Source organism: Cylas formicarius, unplaced genomic scaffold, assembly GCF_029955315.1.
Source record: "Cylas formicarius isolate icCylForm1 unplaced genomic scaffold, icCylForm1.1 PGA_scaffold_12__32_contigs__length_19106922, whole genome shotgun sequence".
Classification (NCBI taxonomy): domain Eukaryota; kingdom Metazoa; phylum Arthropoda; class Insecta; order Coleoptera; family Brentidae; genus Cylas; species Cylas formicarius.
This window is the reverse complement of record NW_026844225.1, coordinates 9,664,956-9,675,974: the sequence shown is the minus strand read 5'-3', so window position 1 is coordinate 9,675,974 and position 11,019 is coordinate 9,664,956. Positions and strand designations below refer to the sequence as shown.

Genomic DNA, 11,019 nt, shown 5'->3' with positions numbered 1-11,019 from the left:
GATAGACCACGCCAAATTGCCAAATTTCAATATCGATTGTTAATGAAGTTTATAATTATTTTCAAATTAATTCGTTGGTTAATAATAAAATTGCCTGATTGCATGAAAATAAAGAAAATTAGTTTAAAGAAAAAAACACGTAAAAACAAATACGTATTCTATGTTAAATATGCAGATGGCTTTTAAACACCCTCTACAGTTGATAGATCTGCTCCAAATTTAATTTTATCCTCTTTCTTTCAGCATCCACTTAAAAAGAGTAGCTAAAAACAGCAACATTTATAAAATTGTCGCCTAATGGCGACTTGTAAATAATTCGATCGTAAGGATAAATAATAAATGAACTTTATAATATATATTTTTTTAAACTGGAAAATAATTAGACCATTAGCCATTAGTTGGCAGCTAACGTATTGTTTGATATCTAAAACATTTTATTCACGTTTTAAGTTTTATTCCAGTTAAATTAAGCAAACATGTCAGAAAGTCTTGCGAAAGATAAGTAGTTTTAAGTGTATTTTTATTTGAAAAATATATTAAATGCATCTTAGTTTCTTATTCAAAAATATTTAATACAATATTCAGCCCAAACTCTCTTTCTTATAAGTTTTATTCGAAACTTAAATTCGGTACTTCACTTCGTTTATTTAAGGAATCAAATAATAGTTACTTATGTTTATGGAATTTAAAAAATCCCAACGCTATATTTAAATCGCTGGGATTCCATTATATTTGGTCCGATATTAAAAACTCATTGCTTTAGCAATTCTCTAAAGACTTGTTCTGCTAGTTTCGTCTCCAATAAATATTATTATCAGGGAATCTATTACCTCTATTTATTGTAATTGGAATTAACCCTTTCATTTTTTGGCCTAATAGGTTTGGTCACGATAAAGGGACCGTACACATTACTCTCTAATTTTGATTTTACCTTACTTTTTGATCTTCTGTATAAAATAAGTGATTATTTAGATAAATAGATAGTTTTTTCATAGCAAATTACAATATTTTACAAAAACTGAACAGATTAGTCGTAATAGAAAAAAATAATTTAAATTACGAAATCATGAAAAAATGACTTCACTATAATCATGACAAATTTAAGGGTTTTAGGAAATATGAATATTTTCTTCCCTATGTTGGTTCTTATTTCAGATGTAACAACAAACAGAGTATTAGAAATTGAGGCTAAATTTTACATATTGGGACTGCAGCTAAATTTCAAAAAAGTTCTAGAAATATCTTCTGTAAAATTATATAATTTGATATATGTACGCCCAATTGGTGAAAATAAACATCAATATAAAAATATTTTTTCTCAAAAATATATATCCAGCACAGTAATGTTATTACAACAAAAATTTAATTACCTACATAAATTATAACTTACATTTTAACTTATTGTTATTAATTTTTTATTTAACGTGCTTCAAAGGCCGAATGCCGTGTGTCAAGTAATACAGAAGAGGGGGGTTTCCTTTAATTTATTTATCAGATAATATTATGTAGAATAATATTTTTAGGAGGTAATATTTGATCTTTAGTATTTTTTTAAAGTTAAGTTTAATAGTTTATTTATGAATTTTAATTAGAGGGTCTTTACCACGATATTGATATGATAAATTAATAAATTTATGTTGAAAATGTTATTTGTCAGAATATGCGAGAATTTTATTTATTATGCAGAATAATATTTTTAGAAGGTAAAAAAGTATTTTTTTTAAGTTAAGTTTAATAGTTTATGAATTTTAGTTCGAGGGTCTTTACCACGATATCTATATGATAAATTAATAAATTTATGTTGAAAATGTTATTTTACAGGTACTAATTGTAACTACTAAAATAACTAATATAAAAAAGGTAAATGCTATTATTAAAGCTGATATCTTTGCATTTTTCTTCCTTTTCGCAATATTTCTTGCAACTGAATATTCTCTATTCGACTAAATGACTATTCGTTGTATTTCTAATAAATTCAGTCACTAACTACTAAAATATAATTATACATATTGCTGTACTGAGGAAGGTCGCACAGGACGGAAACGTAAATGAACGGACAAGTTTTGCTGTTGCTATACACGAGATTTCTTCCTGAAAATACGCAGTTAGATATACCTGACTCAAATAATGGGCATAAGGTAAATGTTGGTCTAAAATAATTCCATAATACGTCAGTATTTGTTTTGGAAAACCCAAATGTGACCTTGGCAATGAACGTTCGCATTTCTTTACCGGAAGCGTTATTGATTTCTTAAGTTGTGACGTTATGTTCTTCCTCGCTAGACGACTCAGTACGGTATTTTTACAAATTTTACGTTTTTGTAATTTAAAAAGCGTTGCTTGATAGCGAACTGTGAGTCCGGGATTTTTATCATTTTAGAATTGTTAATATATTATTTTATTACAAATATCACGCCTTTAAATTTGACTTGCCACTTAATTGATCAATAATTTTAACAGAAATGCTTGGCAAATTGTGCACGTGTTGGTGGCATAATTACAATTTTGTTTTTTTCTTTTAGAAAAAATGTCCCTAATGTTGTGATCATCACAGATCATCTACAAACTTAATCTTTTTTTTGTTAATTTCTGTTATTATAGCTACATTACGATTAAATCAAAGTCTGTATAGTAAACATCACCTTTAAAATCAGGGAAAAATTAGAATCCAGAAAATCTTAATTTTTTCAATTGCTTCTTGTTCTGTTTTTACTGCCATCCCTGCGAGTGTGCATATTCTACTACGAGTCATTTCGTAAACTAAGTTGTCATTTTCAAACTATCAGCTTTATATATTTTACTATTTCCTTTACCTAATTTCCTGGCAATTAAATACAATCAGGAAAAGGTCATCCTGAAGTTTTGGTTAATTTTCTTAAATCTATTGGTTTCTTATGAAATAGTAACCTAAACAACTCTGATACTTTCATAGCTGGTAATATTAGCATATCGAAAAATTTCAGGACAACTTTCAGTAATTTGTGTTTAATGCCCAGAAAACATATTTTTGCTGCGCTACTTTTCGCTTTGATTAGCTAATCAAAATCAGAACCTATTTTGCATCCCAAAACATGTTACAGCTCCTTTTCAGAAATCCTTTAGCTAGCGTTAAAATTTATAACCAGATCGCCGACTGCATCAAATCTGTAAACAGTTCTGCTGTTTTAAAATTAATTAATGTGACTAGTTAAAATAGGTAGACAATATAATGGAGCGTGTTTATAACGTTTATGCGTGAATATCGTCACCTTTATGAATTTATTGTAAAAAAACATTTTGCTAAAAATAAAGCCTCTTATTATTATTAGTAAAATTGGCAAGTATAGAACATACATCTTAAGCGGTTTTATTCCGGGGTAATCACCTTTAAATTAAACCACGACGAAGAGCTACATGAACACTTCCATTTTCGAATAGGTTAATAAACCAATAAGTTATTGTAATTATATCAACGAAATGTCGTAAAAACAATTCGCTAGAATATTTAGTAGGTCGTGAACCTAACCCTAGGTACCACCGGTTTCGATGAAATCCATGGTTTTTGTTTACCTTATTTTAAAAAAAAAGTTGGGTTTTTCAGTTAAACACAAAATAAAAACTACTTGAATTTTTATTACACGATTTTTTGAACATGAATGAATTTTATTCCATACATATACATATTTTAAGGAATGTTATTAAATTGGATTTAAATAATATTCCGATAACTACTTCACAACTTTAAAATTTCTTGTGCCGCGATAACAATGTGTTTTGCGGATATACCATACAAATCCAGGAGGGCATTGGGCGGTCCGGATCTGGGTAATTCTCCGATCGCCAAATGTTTAATGATGATGTTTCTTTCCAAAGCTGTAGCCGCGAATACTGCATCTCCCAAACCACCTTCGTAGTAATGATCCTCAACTACCACGGCTCTACCACCAACTTCTTTAATATTTTTGATGATGGTCTCCTTATCTAATGGTTTCACAGTGAACGGGTCGATAACTCTAGCTCCAATTCCAGCTTTTGCTAATTCCTTTGCAGCAGTTAGGGCTTCCTGGATGGTTATACCACCCCCGATTAAAACTACTTGATCCTTTTGAGATTTTTGAATAACGTTGGCTTTGCCGACCTAGAAAAATGAGGGTTATTACAGAGATATGTTATTTTAATATCAACTTACGGCGAAAACGAAATCGTTAGGATATATCACGGCAGTGGTGGGACGGTTCACTCTTGTGAAAGTAATTCCTTTGGTATTAGCCGCCAGTTCTATCGCCCTTTCGGTTGCGACTGCATCTGCAGGATAAAATATGGTACTTCCATTAATGGACCTGAATAATGCAAGATCTTCCAATCCCATCTGACTTGGACCATCTTCTCCAATACTAACTCCACAATGAGATCCAACAAAATTAACGTTGCTTTGAGAAATTGCTCCCATTCGGATCTGGAATTAACGAGGAAATATTTAGCGATTTTATATGAAGATTAAGATGATTTCTTACTTGATCAAAAGCTCTCGTTAAGAAACAAGCAAATGTTGAAACAAAAGGCACGGTTCTATCCCTGCACGCTGCTCCAATTGCCGTCCCGACTAAACTCTGTTCGGCAATAAAGCACTCGATGTACCTCGAAGAGTCGTACTTCTTTAAATTTTCGGAAAATGTGGAGTTTTTCATATCACCGTCCAAAGCGATTACGCGAGGATTGTTTTGAGCAATTTTGACCAATGCCGTGCCGTAAGCGACTCGCGTTGCGATGGCTTCTCCAATTTTGTAATTTGGTGGGGATGAAAGCTGAATGTTCGAGATGTTAACCACTGGAGCGTCATCTTTCAGTGGTTTTTGTGGATGAATTTGCGGTGGACCCTGATTTTTGATCAACGATTTCAAATGTTCAACAATCCTATCTGATTCAGCCCCTAAAGGTTTTCCGTGCCAATTGTCCAAATTTTCGACCTAAATTCATGTCCAAAGTTATTGGTTCCTACGAAGAAAAACAATTCAATTTACCTTGGGGAAATTTTTGCCCTTCAAAGTTTTAGCGACGATTGCGGTGGGTTTTCCTTTAGTAGTAGCGGCTGTATGTAAAGCTTTAACGAGTTCTTCAATGTCATGTCCATCAACCACGATCGCTTGAACTCCAAAGGCCTCCAAACGCTTGCGGTAGGAGTCAACGTCGTGACCCATTGATGTTTCTTGCGATTGCCCCAAACGGTTTACGTCAAAAATAATGCAGAGGTTATCCAACTTGTAGTAACTCGCAAAATGAATTGACTCCCAAATCGAACCTTCGGCACTTTCACCATCACCAATCAAACAATATACCCTGAAAAATACATTAGAATTTGCTATTTTGAATGAATTAAGCAAATGCTTAACAAATTTGTACATCTATATTTAGTTACTTTGCGAATTTTTTATTTTTTATACTAAGAGCAAAATTGCGTCATTAAACAATTGAACTAATACTAAAACAACTAGCCTGATGTATTTTCTTTTAATTAAAGTGCTTATATAATTAACTATTAATGAATAATAATGAATATTTTGCTTAATAATGTGCACCTATCTTTCCTCAAACATTCTCTCATTTTTCGCCTGGCCTGATTTGACAAACATTATTAATATATAATAATAATAAATACATTTATAGCTGTGCCAAATATTCATATTATTACACTATAGAAAATGCAGACATCCAGCAAAGCCAGACACTGTTCAAGCCTCAATTTGATATAAACCAAATTACATTTATTTATAATTTATAATACATAAATGATCAAATATAGTATATGACGCGATATGTCACAGATTTTATAATAATTTTTCATGGTTTGATTTTGTTTTTGTTGAGCAAAAGTTTTTTTATTTTTTTTACTAAAACATATGTTGAATAGAATACTCCGAAAAATTATACAAATAGCAATAAATTAAAAGCAATAAGGTGTCCATAGATATTTTTATATTCGAACTGTCTTTTGTTTTAATTCGATCTATAATTTTTAAGGCATATTTCATTATACAAAATTTGTAGTTTATTTTCTATACCTTCAGGAAATTAACATTTTTTAGGTCCGAAAATCTTCGTGTTTTATTACCAAATTTCCTGCAGAATTGCTTGATATCTCATTAGGAACTTGTTGAAGGGATAAATAAAAAGACAATATATTGTGCAATAGATATGTCAATATTATTTCTGTTTTGGATTAATTTCGTGTTTTCCTTATATCTTCTACTTATTGAATCATTTTGCCATAATTTTATCTTGAAAATCTCCATTAAATTCCAAAATTACATTTCTGGCCTTGTAAAAATATGAAATGAATAACAATATTTCTGATTTTTCGTTGATTTAGTTTCCTTCCTTTTCATTTTACTAATATTTTTTGCTTTAATGAAGCCACGTAAAAATAAGATTTTATGATGATATTGAGACCTGATAATTGCTCTACATTTTAAAACCAATATTTTCAACATTATCATCTGGAGTATTAAAATTGGAAAAATGTAAATTGTTTCAATTTGTTTCTTTTTTAGTGCGTTCCACCACCACGGAGCATCTGGGTCTGATTGGTTGGCTAAAAATCTGCAGATTTACCATCTAAGAGTGTCAATGAACAATTTTTAAAGCAACTATTAACATTTAGCGCTAACCTGTAGCTAGCTTTATCATAATTCTTCCCAACAAAGGCCATTCCTCCGGCAATAGCCAGACCTTGTCCCAAGGATCCAGTTCCTACGTCGATAAAACTCAATCTTGGAGTAGGATGGCCCTCTAGATCCGAATCTATTTTTCTCAAATTTTTCAAATCGGCTGCTGGAAAAAGTCCAGCTTCTGCCCAAGCCGCGTACAGCGCAGGCGCAGCATGCCCTTTGGATAAGACGAACCTATCGCTTGATGGATCCCTTGGGGCAGAAACTTTGTAACGCATCGTATGGAAGAAGAGGACAGACAGGATTTCGGCAATCGATGAACATGACGTCGGATGTCTGAAAGAGGTATAATTTACTAAATTATCATCGGATTAGTGAACGTCCTGACTAACGAAAAAATTTAATTGGACCAGGACTAAAGCCCATATTATTGCGCCCGGAAATTGTAGGTAACACATTCATGTAGGTTGAAAGACAATGATTAAACTGTAATACGACATGACACAGGCTATATTAAACATAAATTTGATAATGTAAATTTCATTACGCCGTACATGGCCCCATATGAATCGGTCCGTGAATATAATTATTCAATTAATAGCGACCGCTTTCCATTTTGGATCTTGGAAATTAATTAATAATTCGTGATTCTCAAGCTTTCCGCATTATTTTGTCAAAGTTAGTTAGCCCGAAGATGATTTGTTTATGGCTGCTGTATTTTGCAACGAACAAATATAAATTGCTGTAATCCAAGTTGCATATATTTGTTTTGCACCGGCGTAATCAAACAGTTCATGGTGGAAAGTCGAAAGCACATATGTGCTTTTAATTAAGTTCGGGATTGAAACCAAACATAGTACAAAGACATATTAGAAACGGTGTAAGATTGGTTCGCTGGATGTTGAAAATTGATCCAATCCAACCCATCGTGTAAAAAATTATCGAATTGCATAGTGATATGGCCACGTGATGTATAAAAGAAATTGGTTTGTTTGTGTGTTTGCATTCTAAGCGTTTTTCTTAACATAAACACGAAAAAAATCTTGCGGGAAATTTTTTTAGTTTTCTATAAAGTACAGCTGATAATTGTGATCGTGATAAAAAGCCATGAGATTTTTAATGTGGGGGCTCATTGGGCCATTCTTCTTACAATATTATATATCATTTTTTTTGCATATAATTTCGGTCATACTGATTTCGGAAAAACCTTTTTTTTTCAGTTTTTGTATTTTTTGCTAAACTCAAATATTCCAAATATATTCTACGGTTTTATAGTAGTTCATTTTTTATTATTTATTTATTTTATTTATCTAAAAAAATGGACAATTTAAAAAATAAATTGATTTAAGCGAAAAAATAAATTTATTCTTATATCTTAACAGATGTTTAAAATCTACATTGAATTTTTTCTGATGGTAGGTTAGTTTTTGAAGGGAAATTTTCATAGTGCCAGCATGGGAAATATAATAAGTATTTTATTTAGGAATTCGTATTTGCAATATATACCAGTAACATGTTTCTATATAATTGATTTTGGTTACTCTGAAGTCTTAAAAATGTAAAAATAATTACTAATGTAAATTTAATATGATATCCATTGCTCAATCTAAACCAGACATATCCTCAAATTTTTCATGTTTTTCTCGAAATTAATTCATAAAGGCACGTCTGGTTTTGAATGAATGTTTCTTGCTTACAGTTGGAACCACAAATAACCATTTAGAACCAAAATAACCCTGTATGTGTTTATCCAGATGTTGATGGGTAAAACACTGATTTCAGTTTTTGCATTTTCCACTAAACTCAAATATTACGGCCGCTAAAAACGTCCCAAATTCTACTGTTTTAGTTTACGTTTACGTTACGTTATACCAAAGTTTTCAGTACCTAAAAAAAAAACGGAAATTAAAGAAATAATAACTTAATTTACCAGAAAAAGAAAGTATTCCTATATTTTAACTAATGGTGGCTAGTTTTTTAAAAGAAAATTTCGTAGAAATAAAAACAAAAATTACTTTTTTCATTTTTGGAAATGTGTTATAATTATTCGTCAACAATTCTTTGACTTCTGAGGCACGTTGGTGATTTAGGTTAAAAGGAAAATTTTCCGAGTTTTTTTTTTAATTTGATTAATAATTAAATTAAATTAAAACGTTAAATACATTATACTGACGCCATATTATGCAATAAATGTTGATAACACTTGTTTAGAAGTGGGGTGGCTAATGTTCCACTTAAACATCAAACGAGTTACCAAAAGATAACATCGATTTAAAATGCCGCAAACATTTTGTTAAGTTGGTGTATTTTTTTTAAATAACGTTTCCACCAATCCACAGTTATTAAATTAATTTTTTGGTTTCACAAACACTTTCATTTTAACGCCCCTGCGTTAGCTTGAAATCCGTTAGGTATGCGATGCTGATAAGCTATCAGTACCGAGTAAATCTATTTTTCCATACAAAAAAAAACGTTCAAGGACTTTTCGGTTACTGGCGTAATTCCCTTTTAATATTCCGTAAATCAAAGGTCACAATTGTTACCAACTCGTCAAGACGAAAATAGATCATTAATAGAACGTTTCTGGTTAGTAGATTAAAAAATAAAACCAACACGAGGTAAGATATTAGCAAATAATTGCAACTGAATTCGGCAAAAAAAATGCTTAGTCATAGATGCTAAATAATCGACAATTGTTGAAATTTAATTTTGAAAGACGGATATATTCGAATATCTAGTAGAAACTCAGCGAGCACATGGTCACCATAGGCACTCACCCAGATTTAGCAGCTTGAGTTGAGGTGATTGAGTGGATTCTTATTTTGTTAGCGATGTCTCTAAGTTCTTGAACGACTTTGGCTTCCAGTTTATGGTAGTTGGACATGATTGTGTTGAAATACTGTAAATTCGTCGAAAAAACCCGAGATTACCGGCTAACTCGCGTACCAAAACTGAATTGAATCAACAAGTTGTGTCGTTGTTGTCGACTAGTGCTTTCAATTCGACTACCTAGTTGGGTATAAGTATTCCCTACTTAACAGAACCAATCATTCGCCGGTATAAAAGTCGCTGAGTAAACTACGGATATCTCGAACGACAGCTCGATTTGTTGGGTTATTTTAGTCCGTACTAATTCAATTCATTTATTGTTTTAATGCGAACGCTTTCGTTGTGAGCAAAAATCACGATTTTAGGTTAGCAAAACGTTTATTGATTTTTTCCCATGTCCACAAAAACGTCCAATATTGCCGTTTATTCCCCAAGCTAAGTAAAAATTTTCCAAATTACGATTACTTTTTAATATTTCAACGCTAATTGATGGTTTTCATGAGGAATTTTCCATGGAAGTAGTGCAATATTCAACAATACAGTGGCGGCATCTGAAGAACGCTTTAAAAAAACGTTCGAGAATAGTTGCGCTAGTGGACGCTTGGCGGCGGAACAAGCTTCGATTGGCTTTTATTTCCGACTGTTATAAACAAAAGTAAAGTTGGAGAGAGCGGGAAACGATGCCCTCAAAGTGCATTAGATGAGTTGAAAACTGAAAGCCGAGTGGGAAGGTATTCATCGGATCGGCAATGTCGAATAAAAGAATTTTCTTTAATTGGCAATTGTGGAAGCAAGGCGCCTGCACTAATTACGAATATACTTTTCCGTGGAAGTGGATGGGTTGAATTGAATTTATTTGCGGGAATGAGGATTTCATTGTCGTTCCTTTTTCCGTTTTAAATATAAAAGGGACACGAGGGAAAAGTGTAATTGAAATGCGTGGAAAATAAACCCGTTATAAATAAATAAATTTTTCAACATTTTAATTCGCTTTGCATCTGTCGATTGCAAAACCGTGTATTACAACTGGTCCCCTCGTTTGCATATTTTCAAAACTAATTGAGATAAGCGAGTTTTGCGGAAAATTTTGATGCGCGGTTTGGCGAAAAACATATTTCCTAGTTTGGGGAAATCGTTTATTTACACAGTGGTGGGGCATCGACCATTACCAACCAGTTTTGTCATCACGTATAGGTAAAAGTAATCGAAGTTCTCCGACCACGTCTGAATTGATATAATAAAGAAAAATTATATCGCTTTCCGACAAATGCAGTTGCTAGTTTTCGCGTAACATTTGTTTACGATGGCAATTTTAACGGGTTTGAAATTTTGCATAATAATAACGGCAATTTTCGAAGTGAAAACGGTTGTCTCGCGTTGTTAAACTTTACCCCGATCCTAAATAAACAAAAACGATGCATTTTCAACTACTTAGTAGTATATAATGTTTTAATTCAAAACAATTTTATCCACTCTATAACCAGGTGCTCTAATTAATTGTAAATTTAACTCTACGTTTTATTTAATGCCGACCTCCAAAAACTGA

The 11,019-nt window shown here is 32.0% G+C and overlaps 1 protein-coding gene across 1 annotated transcript; it reads right to left on the bottom strand.

The window, feature by feature from the left end:
* Positions 1–3,607: 3,607 nt before the first annotated feature.
* Positions 3,608–9,781, bottom strand: LOC132695628 (transketolase-like protein 2). The gene is made up of 6 exons (XM_060659987.1): positions 9,422–9,781; positions 6,645–6,980; positions 5,001–5,316; positions 4,494–4,946; positions 4,169–4,435; positions 3,608–4,117 (listed from the first exon to the last, which is right to left on the bottom strand). The coding sequence occupies exons 1-6, from the start codon at positions 9,526–9,528 to the stop codon at positions 3,713–3,715; spliced, it is 1,884 nt and encodes a 627-aa protein (XP_060515970.1). The 5' UTR covers positions 9,529–9,781; the 3' UTR covers positions 3,608–3,712.
* Positions 9,782–11,019: the final 1,238 nt, after the last annotated feature.